This window comes from Asterias amurensis, chromosome 17 (assembly GCF_032118995.1).
Source record: "Asterias amurensis chromosome 17, ASM3211899v1".
Taxonomy (NCBI): Eukaryota; Metazoa; Echinodermata; class Asteroidea; order Forcipulatida; family Asteriidae; genus Asterias; species Asterias amurensis.
Window position 1 is genome coordinate 17,491,180 of NC_092664.1, and position 16,183 is coordinate 17,507,362.

At 38.4% G+C, this 16,183-nt stretch overlaps 1 protein-coding gene across 1 annotated transcript in view; it reads right to left on the bottom strand.

Moving 5' to 3' along the window:
- LOC139949467 (E3 ubiquitin-protein ligase RNF19A-like) overlaps positions 1–16,183 on the bottom strand; it is a 33,145-nt gene that overhangs the window by 4,585 nt on the left and 12,377 nt on the right. The window contains exons 6-9 of the mRNA XM_071947815.1: positions 7,472–7,580; positions 4,949–5,110; positions 2,111–2,324; positions 458–588 (exon numbers count right to left, since the gene is read on the bottom strand). Of these exons, the coding sequence (XP_071803916.1) occupies positions 458–588; positions 2,111–2,324; positions 4,949–5,110; positions 7,472–7,580 (616 nt within the window). The remainder of the gene's footprint in view (positions 1–457; positions 589–2,110; positions 2,325–4,948; positions 5,111–7,471; positions 7,581–16,183) is intronic.

Genomic DNA, 16,183 nt, shown 5'->3' on the forward strand with positions numbered 1-16,183 from the left:
AAAGAAAAGATAACAGTCCAGTTAGAATCAGATGTTTCATAATGTCTACATGGAGTTGCCTTCATTTTTACCAGGGTGGGTGTAGGTTAGACGACTTTCCACAAGCTTAGTTTGTGACTTTTTGTAAAAACAAAATTCATATGATAAGGATCTAAGTGTGAATTAAGTCAAACAAATATTGCACGCAATTCTTTTGTGCATTGACAAAAATATCACTTTGTGATTAGATCTTGCCTTTCATTGCACAAGTTGATGCTGAACTCAGATGTCACCTTGTGATGATATTCTGTGACATGCACCTACATCTTCCAATACTTGTATACTGATATTAAGCAAAAATGTACTTGTCTTGACTAAGCACATAGAGTACATGTTGGCATGCTTTAATCAAATAAACTCTTGGTATTCATCATGTTCATGCACTGAACTACATAGTTAAATTACTGAGAATTTGTACCTGTGTCTATTTGCAGGGTACCAGCTAAAGCAGCTACACTGCAGTTACCGCATAGACTAATGGAAGCTGATTCACTGCTAAGGCTAGTAGCACTTTGGTTGCTATTGACAACCTCTGCATGAACATTCAACCTAAAAGAGAACAAACAAACAAACAAACAAACAATCAATAATAAAAACATTGCTTCTGAGGTCTCATAATCAGGGATAAGATTCATTCCTAAGTAAAAACAGTCTGAAACTACGCTCTTAAATTATAGCAGTTTAACTAAAATGATGGCATTTACACCTTCTAACCCTGGAGTTACAGATTCTAAGAAGCTTTTGGCAACAGTATCCTCAGCACTAGAGACGTAGACCAAAAGCACTAGAGACGTAGACCAAAAGCACTAGAGACGTAGACCAAAAGCACTAGAGAGGTAGACCAAAAGCACTAGAGACGTAGACCAAAAGCACTAGAGAGGTAGACCAAAAGCACTAGAGACGTAGACCAAAAGCACTAGAGAGGTAGACCAAAAGCACTAGAGACGTAGACCAAAAGCACTAGAGAGGTAGACCAAAAACACTAGAGAGGTAGACCAAAAGCACTAGAGAGGTAGACCAAAAACACTAGAGAGGTAGACCAAAAGCACTAGAGACGTAGACCAAAAGCACTAGAGAGGTAGACCAAAAGCACTAGAGAGGTAGACCAAAAGCACTAGAGAGGTAGACCAAAAGCACTAGAGAGGTAGACCAAAAACACTAGAGAGGTAGACCAAAAGCACTAGAGAGGTAGACCAAAAGCACTAGAGAGGTAGACCAAAAGCACTAGAGAGGTAGACCAAAAGCACTAGAGAGGTAGACCAAAAGCACTAGAGAGGTAGACCAAAAACACTAGAGAGGTAGACCAAAAGCACTAGAGAGGTAGACCAAAAGCACTAGAGAGGTAGACCAAAAGCACTAGAGACGTAGACCAAAAGCACTAGAGAGGTAGACCAAAAGCACTAGAGAGGAAGACCAAAAGTTCAGGTTTTATTTCTAAAAATAACATCTGTTTTTGTCACCAAGCAGATACAGAAAAGTCTGAATTCGGATACTTATTGTTTAATGCCTGTGAAACTTTGCTCTATATTTTAGGAAATTTACTGAAATGGCTGTGCTTCCCATTTGCAGTAACCCCTGAAGTCATAGATTTCAAGGAGCTTCTGTAAACACTTTTCTCAACACTAGAGAACCAGATCCAATAGCAGGTTGTATCTATAAATAACAGCTATTTTTGTCACCAAAATACAAAAACAAGTATGAATTCAGATAAGAATTTCTCATCCCAATGAAGCACACAGTAAGATAAATGGCATCAAGGATAAAGAAAGGAATTTGTAGATCGAACATTGAATGAGTACCTACATCCTTACCGTCACTGTTGTCTAGTGGTTAGACTGCAGGACTTGCAATCACAAGGTTGTGGGTTCAAATCCCCCAAGCTTACAGCCGATTTCACAATGACTAGAATAAATATTGTTGTCTAGTTACTTTACCAAACATTTTTGATTTGTGCAATTCATAATCACCCATGTTTGTATGAGAGAGATTGGCTGTTTTTATCCCCTTGTGGGAGTTTGCCGTGTACCCTTGACATGCTTGATGGGAAGATCCTTCCCTGGTTGCCACTTACCTATGAGAGTGAAGTACTAATGGTCCAACACCACCACTACCAGACAGGCTACCAGTTAAACTAGCTCCAGCTATAGCCCTTGTGCTTGCATTATCACTGACTGTATCATCACCTATGACTCCAGCAACCTCTAAATGACTAGAACTCTCTCTAGTCATTGATGCTTCACCAATGCTTGCATTCACAACTGCACTGTTCACATCAGGGTTTATCTCTGAAATATAAATGTATGAAAATGAATCAGGTTGGATTCAAACCCCAACATTTTATAATCTACATGTAGGCCAGGGGTGGATTTCACAACGGGTAAATACTAACCTTATCTCGAGTTAGGATGAGTAACTTAGGACTAGCCTTAAGTTTTTATCATCTTCTAGGACTAGTCATAAGTTAGGACTAGTCCTAGGGGTGGACTTTACAACAAGTAAAGACTAACCTTATCTTGAGTTAGGATGAGTAACTTAGGACTAGCCTTAAGTTTTTATCATCTTCTAGGACTAGTCATAAGTTAGGACTAGTCCTAGGGGTGGACTTTACAACGAGTAAAGACTAACCTTATCTCGAGTTAGGATGAGTAACTTAGGACTAGCCTTAAGTTTTTATCATCTTCTAGGACTAGTCATAAGTTAGGACTAGTCCTGGGGGTGGACTTTACAACGAGTAAAGACTAACCTTATCTTGAGTTAGGATGAGTAACTTAGGACTAGCCTTAAGTTTTTATCATCTTCTAGGACTAGTCATAAGTTAGGACTAGTCCTAGGGGTGGACTTCACAACGAGTAAAGACTAACCTTATCTCGAGTTAGGATGAGTAACTTAGGACTAGCCTTAAGTTTTTATCATCTTCTAGGACTAGTCATAAGTTAGGACTACCTGGGGGTGGACTTTACAGCGAGTAAAGACTAACCTTATCTCGAGTTAGGATGAGTAACTTAGGACTAGCCTTAAGTTTTTATCATCTTCTAGGACTAGTCATAAGTTAGGACTAGTCCTAGGGGTGGACTTTACAACGAGTAAAGACTAACCTTATCTCGAGTTAGGATGAGTAACTTAGGACTAGCCTTAAGTTTTTATCATCTTCTAGGACTAGTCATAAGTTAGGACTAGTCCTGGGGGTGGACTTTACAACGAGTAAAGACTAACCTTATCTTGAGTTAGGATGAGTAACTTAGGACTAGCCTTAAGTTTTTATCATCTTCTAGGACTAGTCATAAGTTAGGACTAGTCCTAGGGGTGGACTTCACAACGAGTAAAGACTAACCTTATCTCGAGTTAGGATGAGTAACTTAGGACTAGCCTTAAGTTTTTATCATCTTCTAGGACTAGTCATAAGTTAGGACTACCTGGGGGTGGACTTTACAGCGAGTAAAGACTAACCTTATCTCGAGTTAGGATGAGTAACTTAGGACTAGCCTTAAGTTTTTATCATCTTCTAGGACTAGTCATAAGTTAGGACTAGTCCTAGGGGTGGACTTTACAACGAGTAAAGACTAACCTTATCTTGAGTTAGGATGAGTAACTTAGGACTAGCCTTACGTTTTTATCATCTTCTAGGACTAGTCATAAGTTAGGACTAGTCCTAGGGGTGGACTTTACAACGAGTAAAGACTAACCTTATCTCGAGTTAGGATAAGTAACTCACATGTAGAACTAGCCTTAGTAAGGACTATCTTTGTGAAATCAACCCCTGATGTCTTACCACTAGACCAACAAGCCTTTCCCTTTATAAGAAATCAGTTTTAATTGTATACAAATCAGAATGCACCTTGTAAACAGTAAGTAGTGCATTGCTGTAAAGCTAAACTTGTAACTATTCTTTATTCCTACCGCAATAATTACAGTAGTAGAATTAACCGCTATCACTAACAAGTTACCGTACAATGCACACATGCTGTGCAATGGTTAACAATAAAGTGCAACGGTTAACATTAAAGCACAATGGTTTAGCATAAAATATACATTTCTTACTCAAGATATAAATTAAATATTTACTTAAAAGTTCATAATGAATTCACCAAAAAACATATAAAACAAGGTAAAGACAATAACATGACAATAATAATAATATTAAAGGTAAAAATGGAACAAATGTTATGTTTCAGACATGTTCAGGTTTTATAACCCGAACACACTAGTGTTACTGACTTGTTTTATTATAAGTTATCACACAAGCGCGAGTGGAATATGGAAAAATATAGCGCTTCTGCGTCCCATATCCAACGAGGCCGAAGGCCACGTTGGATTTGTTGGATATGATCAGTTCACTGGTGTAGTCATTAGTACAACATCACACACAAAAGCAGGCAAGTTTTCAGGAGTTTGGGGTTATTTTAGATAAAATTAAATCACATAAAGATGATTAGACACTGATAGAGATTGAAGAGATGATCTCATCAGATCTGAACCTCTGACTCTGACAAACTGGATTGCTCGCATTAATACTGGTTCAATACTTCCTGCCATTGTGAATGCAAAGTGTATTTGAATGTCACATGGCTGTTTCGCAGCAAGTGTTTCACAAGAGTTGAACACAGTTCAACTGTTGCAAATTATTTGTTGTGAATTTGTGACGTCAAAATTTGTATTGCATTCGCATTCACAGATCTATAGACTGTGCTTTACATAAGAGTTTCCCAGGGCCAGTTCCACAAAAAGAGTTAAGGTTGATCTTAACTGCCAATCAATCTTACTTGCAAGCAAAGTGTGATGCCATAGGCCTAATACAAATTAATATGGTAATACTGACAACTAATCTCTAATGAATGAATCTTAGATGAAATCAAGCCCTAGATTGACTTTTCTATATTTTTCTACTCTGTTGACAATTCTTTATCCTTACCTGATGTATTACCAGGAGTAATTGCACCCACATCATTGTCATCTTCAAAGTCAATTCTAACTCCTCCTTTATCTCCAGTTGTTACACCACATCCTCCACTACGACATAAAGACACTGGTACAACGCCATAAACATACGCAAGAAGAATAGGCACTCCGATACCTGTAGGTTATACACATACATAATAGCAATAATTAGTTTCTGATTTCAATACGCTCTTGGAGTCAAGATAAGTGCTTTGCGTATACGCGTTTAGTGCTTCAGACGAGAGAACGTACATTGTAGCCTCAAGCCGAATCCAAAGCCCAAGTATTTGGAAAAGGGCCTAGGACTCACAGAACCCTAACTAGATTAGTTATCACACAGGTGCGGATTAAATACAACAAATATAGCCAATTGAGAGGGCAAGGCCATTTTGGTTTTGCAAAGGGCACTTTAACTGGAAAAGCTTAAAGTCAATGCGAAACTTTTGTAGGGGCACCACAGCCAAGCCAAGGGGCAACAGAGGGCATGGTCCTGGTGGCCAGTGTGTTATTCTAGATCTGGGTTAATAGAGACACACTTCATTAAATTATTCAGAAAATCAGTTTTAAATATTTGAGGTACCGTATTTTCCTGCGGATAAGACGCGTCTTATCTGACTTTTTAGACCCCAAAAACATCGATGCGTCTTATCTTTCGGTGCGCCTTGTCTGCTGACGATTGAATTTTTTTTGATGATCACTGCGTGAAATAAAAAATATCTTCATGTCCAGTTCAAATCAACGATCTTTGTGTGAAGAATCCTTACTCAATAATGCGGTCGAACAAGGCTATTCAGACACTGAGACCGTATTTTCGTTCGAACAATGCCGCAATCCCCCAGACGGTCCAATTATTCCAACTGAACAATGCTGCAACGTGTTTATTCCCCATGACCGTGCTTTCATTCCATTAATGCCGCAATGCATCTAGCTTTCGGAACATTAACAGACGTCGGTGGCGTACAAACGTTTTTCTGTGTGGCCGGGTATTCGTTCCGAAAACGATTGACAGTCAATAACTTCATACAAACGTCATTCACCCAACCGCTATTGTGTGGTAAATTTTGAGGGTTTTTATTGTAGAGAACAACGATCTCAGAAGTGTGCTTTAGGCTGAATATTTATTGCCTCTTTTTAGACGTTTGCTTTTAAAAAGTATTATGAGAACGTAGCATTATCTTACTAGGATATGATTTGTCTTTGTTTGTAATGCCAAATAAAATAATATAACACTAGCCAAACAAAAATAGGGAAGAATTTATTTTATTGAATTATTTTATTGCTTCAAAACTTCGGGTAGGAACGGTTGTAAAAATCATGGTTGCCCTTGCATGAAACTTGCCTGCAAAATCAACGCTGTCCAAGTTCAGACTCGAAAATTTCTCAAAATGACACAGAAAATTAGCCCCAAAACGCAACCGTTCCGAGGTCTGTAACACGCAACACACAAGCAGATATCACGCCTATAGTCGTTGTTACTGTGCGTGTGACAATAAATACAAGAAAAACTGAACGCTAGAGGGCGTTTTGGAACGATGTAATAGCGTGAGGTTAAACGCCCTCTATTGGTAAAAATTACGCGAACGAGCAATAAACGCATTGAGACAAGACTCGACGTGTCTGGGCTAGACTGCGCCCCTGTCTTTATCCGCAAGGATAAAGACCGCAAGGATAAAGACGGGTCCCTGCCGCCGCTAGACCCAGTGATTCCCATTGGATACACTGAACGTGCAGTGACATAGATGCCCAAATAGTCACTGCTCTCAAGTCCGCAATGGAATTTGACTGCGTGTCTATACGTACGTTCAGGCTATGTCTGGGCATGCTTGGGATCCGCACAGTCACGTGGGAATTTTGGCGCATTTCCAGGCAGCGCAAATGCGAGGGCGTAGCGCAACCCGTCGGCGAACATCGCTCAATACGGTGCCCACATGTCTCCAACATCTGTTGTGCAATCTCGAGATTGAGCAGCGCAATCCACAGTGTACATGTGCATATTAATTTTGCATGCAGCGACATCCCGGCCGTACGATACATTACTACAAACACACGCTACGTCCGTCTGTCGTTGCAATGTATCTGTATCAGCAAGGATCCTCGTTGTGGGACGTCGGATGTCCAGGGAGGCATTGTGTTCATGTTGCAAATAAAATTAACTTCAGACAGTGCGTGGACCATGGTTTCTGCCCGCCTATTGGGCCAAACTTTATGTTATTAACAATATACAGCGTTGGCTGATTGGATAAAGGTCGGTATACGTAGGTTCTCAATGGCAACAAATTACGTCTTTGTGTCAATGTACCGACACCGGGTGGCGCCAGGTGTTCTTTTGTGTGCAGTTAAAAGTGCGCCTTGTGCGGCGGTGCGCCTTGTCTGCTGACGTTTGAAGTTTTTATGGTCATTTTAGCGTCCTGCGCCTTGTCCGCCGAGCTCTTATCCGCAGGAAAATACGGTACATGTAATCTGAGCAAGCATAGAGTTGTCTGGTTAAAGCTCTTACCAACTGTTAATGCTGCTATTACAGGGGAGACTAGTACAGACATGGTAACACTGCCAGCAATTGCCAAGTTACGATGATGTCTTGATGTTCCAGAGTACTTGCCATGAACCTAGGAAATAAACAGAAAAACATTTATATTACACAGGTTCATGTACACTCTTAAACTTCATATTAAAACCTGAAGTACATTAAACTTATGAAGATACAAGAAAGGTTAGTCTTGCATTTGAGAGTTCAAAAACAGAGCCTAACTGCTTTAAAAAGAATGTGTAGAAAATGCAAAGAGGAAAATGCAGTACATGAAAGATTTCAACCTCCCTAATAATTAAAAAAGAAAAGAAAAAAAAGTGTGGATGACCATTTGATTTGTGTGTACATACACCAGCGACTAGACAAACGATAACTGAAGACTTAATGTTGAACAGATTGAGTTAAACCATCTTCCTAAGCTACTCTTAACCATCAGCCAAAGGATATTAACAAATCTTTACCAGTCCCTGCCTTGAGTGGAATTATTTCTTTTGATTTTGTTTCTTCTTTTAATGAAACCCTGACTAAACAACTTAAAGACAACAAACGTCATTTTCATTCTCTTTTGAAAAAATGATGTCTTCACCCTGAATAGAGCAGACTATGCAAACCAAGGCAGTAAGCAATTGGCTAGTAACCAACCATGCTCTATCTCTCAAGGGAAATAAAGTGATTAGCATTGCAGGTGCAACCAGCATCCCTACTGCATCTTACAATAATGGACAACCCACAGGACTTCAACAACCCTCAAAAAATGACATTCCAAAAATGTTCCAAGACATAATTTGATAATTTGTTATTCGATTTGCACCAGTTTTGTAAAGAAAGACGTCATCCAACGTCAACTGCTTAATGAGGACATCTTGATGATGTGCTTGGAAGGTCTTAAGATGACGTGATTGATGCTCAACAACTCAAGATGTTTTTCTCCTCCTCATATTCAACTGTGTCTGATTCTAAAAAGGTTCATCCCAATTAGTAGTATACAGAAGTAATCACTCCCACGGTGATGTTTGTGCAATTTGACTCTTACATCATTTTGACTCTTAGTTTTACATCATTTGTTGATGATTATAAATACAGACTTCACATCATGAAGTCTGTGCATACGTAAGGCCTATTAAGGCCTACGTGCATTTGTGCCATTACAGTGTGTGTGTATTGTCATTAATGTAAAGTCCCTGCAACTCAATGGTCTTATAAATTAATGGCCTTAATGAGCCTGTACAACTTTCTTAAGAAATTAGTTTGTTAAGATGTAACATGATGTATACATATATACTGGTAAAACTAGTTGTTAATTCAGAACATAATATTTTCAACAAGTGACAAGTGTCCATTTAGGTTACAAGGGCATGAGACTTGTTCCTTAAAGGAACACGTTGCCTTGGATCGGTCGAGTTGGTCTTTGAAAAACGTTCTGTAACCGTTTGTTATAAAATCGATATGGTTAGAAAGATGTTGTAAAAGTAGAATACAATGATCTACACAAATATGCCTTGAAATTGCTTGGTTTTCTTTTTACCTCGTCGACTAACACGGTCGGCCATTTATGGGAGTCAAGTTTTTGACTCCCATAAATGGTCGACCGTGTTAGTTCGCGACGTAAAATGAAAACCAAGTGATACTTGTGTGGATCATTATATTCTACTTTTAAAACATCTTTCTAACCATATGCATTTCATAACGAACGGTTTCAAACGCTTTTTATAGACCAACTCGTCCGATCCAAGGCAACGTGTTCCTTTAATGTACACACAATGACATATGGACATGGACATGGTGATATAAAGTCTATGGCCGTGTACATGTGTCAACAAGTGACAAGTGTCCATTTAGGTTACAAGGGCATGAGACTTGTTCCTTAATGTACACACAATGACATATGGACATGGACATGGTGATATAAAGTCTATGGACATATGTACAAGGACATTGTACATACATTGATGACATTTTTACTAATGACAATGTATGAACGCGCAAGGCACGGGCGGACGTGGATGTATTTTTATATAGTAGGCCTATGCATAACAAAGACATGATGACATGTATTATTAAGGACATGAAGAACTTGTGGTAATGTACAGCATGGAGGTAGAAATTAAGGACAAGCATGGGCATGGTGACATCCATCACTGTACATGGTGCTAATGATGACAATTATCTCCATGAAAACATACAAAGAGACATGGTCCAATATTGGCTATTTGCAGTCACTACACACACGTCATGTGTACAAACGGTTATGACGTACATTAAAAGGTTAATAATCAACAGTTATTTTCAATTACATGCTAATGATGAAGGCTTAAACTCTAACATAGCAGACTATAAGTACTTGTACATGTTGACATTATATTGTGAGCACTTTTTTTAATAACCCTGACCACAATGAAGTAAATATCTAGATTACGTAATCTCAAACTGACTTATGTTGATAATATGTATGTAGGGAAGTAGTAAAAATGTTAGCTTCAGTTACATGTACTATACAATACAATTACAATCAAACTTGCCTCATTGCTCACATAAAAACACGGTCACCTGTGTTATTACACACTCAGTTAAGTGTGTTTATTTACATGAGACATGTTTGAAAGAAAAGAGCAGAGCCCAATCCCAGAGTCAAATCATTCTTAAGGCAAAGTTAATAATTTCCTGGCTCTACCTGTTGGTTCATACAAAAGAAACATAACAAGTCCACTTCCTCAATTTCGAATCATATTTCCTATAAATAGCACTAATGGATCCCCAAAATGTTTTTATTGACTACAATTACTAATTTATTACAAATCCACATCAAACAGCATAATTATGATAAATAGGAAACAAGAAGACATTTAGTTTCAGATGTGGGAGGAAAACTGCAATTAGGAAAACCCACACATTCAGGTCAACAACATGCGATGTACGAGCTTTGGTCTGTAATGGCTTTTGAACCAGGGTCAATCGAGGTGAAAGGCAGGGAAATGCTGAGCCAACTTGATCCCATTGCTACATGTACATGCATATAGACATTTAGTAAGATACACCATGGAGGAAGAAATAGTACCTCCATGGATACACACACTAACCATAGTGCATCATTTCTAAACAAGCAAAGAAATCACAAACCACTTTGGGTTTTCACTTTCTCCGCTTATCTCAGAAACTTGATGGTCAAATGGAAGAATTGACATTTAGTATTCAAATTAGACGCATCCTATTTAAAGCTCAGCCACAAAAGGCAATTGGCTCATCCCAAATTTAGCTGAACCAAAGAATCCATATACATGTACATGTAGCTAGACTCAGTCGAAATAGAAATTTAATTTCTTACTGGAAAATAAAAAGCCTGCATCGATTCACTTGGAGAGTTCGATATGTTTGGTTAATACAGCACCGCTTGAAACCCTATACTGTATCACTATCGGATGTCTTCATACATTACATATCAAAGTAGTACACAAAGTATGCACAGGTTGTAAGCTTAAACCCTTAAGATTCAGCTAAAACAGCCAAGACAAAAACCAGAAGGAGAGAAAACAGCCAAGAAGACAAAAACCACAAGGCATTCAAGGAGAGAAGACGGTGATATCTTGTCAGTATTTCAATTCCATCTGATCCATCATCTCACGTTACCACCAATCCTCTCTCATCTCTAGTCCACATCTTTCAAGGAACAGCTCATGTAGATACTTGATCTATATTTGCTTAGATTTTGAATAAATAGTCTTGTCATCTGTGGTGAAGATGAGAAAGTTGATTATGTGAGACACTTTGCCTGTCCATGTGTTCCCTTGAGATGTGTGCTACTGTGTTGTTCTGTGACGTGCATTTTACTCTTCGCTTGTCCCCAGCGCCATCAAGTCTCTAGAGTATAGAAAATTCCTAAAATAACCTCAAATTCCCCGGAAATGGAGTGTGGATGACAGCAGTTGCGCATTTTGCATTCAATTTGTCAAATGACGTAGCTAACAAAATGGCCTGAACACAACTGAAATGTCTGCGTTATTTAGGCATGATGCACTCATTGATGCTATGGTAGATGTCAAATACTAAGTTTCCATGGAAATACATTTTGAATTATATGTTTTGTGTATGCATTGATTTTAGAGAGTTACAGGTGTTGGAAACTTGTTTGCTTCTGAAAGCTCAATGTGCAGCTCTAGGGAGATGCTTCACATGTACTGGATAACAGATTGTCTGACCGTACACAAGTACAGCAGGGCTTAATTCCCTACAGCTGCTTTTAAACGCAGAGAATTCTGCTTATAATTTTTTTAGCCTTAAACTTTTAAGCCCCAAAAAACCTCAAAGCCTTGTGGTAAACTACATGTACTCAAATATAATTTTTTTGCTTAGCGAAAATAAGCAGGAAACCAGTGGCAAATAGAACACATGGTATTTTGGCTGCTTCTGGTTGTAAGCAAAATTGTTTGGTGCTTGGCAACTTTTTTGTGTTCTATGAAATTGCGCAGGGTGACAAATTACACATTTAATTGTGTTGTGTCTGTAACACACAGTACTCTAGAAGCTAAGCTAAAAAAGAACACAGGATTTATCATGCATTGATTTTCAAAAACAAACATTGATTTTTTGTTTGAATTATGAATTAAATGGGCTTATTAATTTGGGTTGTTGGGTTAGCGTACTAGTATGGATCTTTAAGGCAGTGGACACTATTGGTAATTGTCAAAGACTAGCCTTCACAGTTGGTGTATCTCAACATATATGCATAAAATAACAAACCTGTGAAAATTTGAGCTCAATCAGTCATCAAACTTGCCAGATAATAATGAAAGAAAAAACACACTTGTCACACAAAGTTGTGTGCGTTCAGATGGTTGATTTCGAGACCTCAAGTTCTAAATCTGAGGTCTCGAAATCAAATTTGTGGAAAATTACTTCTTTCCCGAAAACTATGGCACTTCAGAGGGAGCCATTTCTCACAACGTTTTAAACTATCAACCTCTCCCCATTACTCGTAATCAAGAAAGGTTTTATGCTAATAATTATTTTGAGTAATTAATAATAATAATGAACCATTTTTGTAGAGCGAATATCACAATAACAAAGAAGTCCCTATGCGCTTTGAGATGAAAACAAAAGAGAAGTAAAAGTTAATAGAGGTGTGATGTAGTCTTAAAGGCAGTGGCAATTGCCCTAGCGGTAGCCTGTACTATTGGCATTGGCCCAATATGTCCCCAGACAATCTATACACAGTGAAACAAGAACTCATGACAAATTGAGATTAAATCAATTGATAAATAATGAAACAAATAGTCTCATATACAATATATGATAAATAATGAAACAAAAAGTCTCATGTACATCAATGTAAACAGTTACTAAACAGATGTATCTGGAATGATTAGTTACAATGAATACATCAGTTATGGACATTGGACACTATTGGTAATTGCCAAAGACCTGTCTTCTCACTTGGTGTAGCTCAACATATCCACAAAATAACAAACCAGTGACAATTTGAGCTCAATTGGTTGTCGAAGTTGCGAGATAATAATGAAAGAAAAACACCCTTGTCACCCAAAGTTGTGTGCTTTCAGCTGCTTGATTTTGAGACCTCAAAGTTACTTCTTTCGCGAAAACTATGTTACTTCAGTAGGAGCCGTTTCTCAGAAATTGTTATACTGTCAACAGCTCCCCATTTCTTGATACCAAGTAAGGTTTTATGCTAATAATTATTTTGAGTAATTGCCAAATAGTGTCCACTGCCTTTAAGTGGAGAAGTCATCAAATAAACAAAGAAAATCAGACCATAGAGTAGATGAAGGAAAAATCCATGCTCAGACCCATATCAAACACAGAAGTGAGGACTAACAACAAATAAATAATGCACAGAAATCAACTGTGACAATCCTACAAGAGATCAAACACAGAAGTTAAGTTCCAGACAGTAAGGGAATAATACTTTGAAATCAGCTACATGTATTATCAAAAGAAATCAAACAGTAATGTAAATGACGTTAGTAACATCCAATAAATAATTCATTGAAATCAAGTGTTATAATCACAGATCAAACCCAGTAGTGGTGACTTAACAGCAATGCAGAGTTCAATTAGGTACTATGTATAAAGCTATCACTAACTCTAACCTTTGATCATAATTATTGCCCTTAACGACGGTTGATGCACATTAGTTAATGATCTGTACGTTTTAAAATTGTACGAACCCAGAAAATAAGAATTTCATTCATTTTGAATATCAATCATTGATAACCTTTTTGTCACTAAAATGGGACCACCTAATTTTACAATCATCATGGAGTTGGAGAAAAGATCCCAAGATGCATTTACACAAATGTATTCAACTCATTGAATCCTTAAAACATACAGGACATTACAGCATGCATGTATCTAGGTATAGGTATAGTATACAGTAGGCACAATCACATTGACATCAGGACGCAGTTATGTATTCCACCTAGTATCACATAAACAGCCTTGAAGGTGGTAGGACTTTGTTTATTTGTTTTGTCAATCACTGAAGCTTTTCTGTTGTTATAATTCTGTATGTCCAACCCAAAGTTACACAATGTAGCTATCAATGTTACAGACAATGCATGAGAATTGTGTTCATCGAGTGTCTACATTTAAGTGTGTGGGTTGCTCTATACCCATGTTTGATTTCACCAAGTGTTGGGAGTCATTTCAGCCAAGAAATCAATCTTAAAATGCTAAGAAGAAAGCAAAAAAGGAGCAGAATAACTTTCAACCCCACCTAACCCCAAAACCATAAATCACAACTGCAATCAGATACAAGAGTGGTGCAAAATTTTACATGTTCAATATTGTAGAGATACTCATTTAGAGATCATCACTACATGGTGTTACCGCAAACCTTTTCATATCGTATTTCCACCATGCAAAGTTTCAAATCTTACTTGTGTTCTACATCTGCACTAAGTTTCCAATCATACAATAACAAATGCTTTCTTATGTAGCACTTTATCACACCCTATGGCCATGTGTTAGAGCCTTACTCTATGGTTAAAGGGCTCACATAATTTGTGTTTTAACAATAACAGGATAGTCAGGGCTGTGTTGTGAATTATGAGACCCATTGTAGCACCTTCTAATGGTATTACAATAGGTTCTGTGGCGCATTCAACCTGACAGCAAAGTGGCATAGAACCCAATTACACAATTTGTGTAACTTATCAACTCCTGCCCACAAACGATGGTACAGGCTACAAAGACTGGTTTTATGGTTGTGTGTTGCACTTTCACTTCTCTCTTTATAGTTTAACAGACTGAATCCGAGTCTACACATTGTGTACAATGTTTGAATACATTATACTTCCAAGTTTACCGGCGATGCTACAGGCTACAAAGACTGGTTTTATGGTTGGGTTGTACTTTCACTTCTCTCTTTATAGTTTAACAGACTGAATCCGAGTCTACACATTGTGTACAGTGATTGAATATATTACACTTCTAAGTTTACAACGTATGACTCTTCATTCCCGATCGCTGAGTGTTATTTAATCCATTATGAAATCTCCTTCAAAATCCTGTGAGCTGGATCCAGTGTCAACATCCATGATAAAGCAAAACATTGATATTTTTGTACCCTACATCACTAAGCTTGTAAACGAATCCCTCAGTTCCGGTTGTTTCCCCGATAGCCTCAAAGTTTCCTACATCAGGCCGCTCATCAAGAAACCAAACCTGGACAAGGAGATATTCAAAAACTACAGACCGGTTGCAAACTTAAAATATCTTGGAAAAGTCATCGAACGAGTAGTTTCATCACGTATTTCTGATCACATTCATACTTTCAACCTGTCCGACGTGTTCCAGTCAGCATACAAGCCTTTCCATGGGACCGAGGCTGCACTAGTCCGTGTGAGCAACGATATTCTCTCTGCAATGGACAATGGTAACCTAACAGCACTAGTCCTGCTAGACTTGAGTGCTGCTTTTGACACTGTCGATCACAACATCCTTCTCTCTCGGCTCCAGAATCACCTTGGCATAGAGGACACAGCCCTAGCATGGTGCAAATCGTATCTCTACAATAGAACTCAGCATGTATGTATTGGCACCGCGATATCCGACCCTGTTGTTTTGAACTACTCTGTGCCACAGGGGTCGGTACTCGGCCCGCAGTGGTTTACGCTATACACTTTACCGATTCGTGACATCATCCTGAAATTTAATCTGAATTACCATGTGTACGCAGACGACACTCAGCTATACATCACGTTTAAATCTTCTCAAGAAAACGCCAATGCATCTATTGCAAGACTTGAGAAATGCATCCAAGAGATTCGACGTTGGACACAACAAAACTTCCTGAAGTTAAATGATGATAAGACAGAGTTCCTTCTATTTGGGTCACGTCAACAGTTAACTAAGGTTTCAGTGCCATACATCTCCATCGGTGATGCTCGGATAGCTCCCTCGCTGAAAGCTCGGAACTTAGGTGTTATTTTTGATTCATCGATGACACTTCAGCCACACATCAACAACATTGTTCGTTTATCATCATATCACATCAGGAATATAGGTAAGATTCGCAAGTACTTGGACAAAAGTGCCACTGAAAAGGTCATTCACGCATTTGTTACTTCTCGTCTTGACAACGGCAATGCTCTTCTCTACAGTCTTCCTAACAACCAGATTTCCCGACTTCAACGGCTCCAAAATACTGCTGCCCGCATTGTGACACTG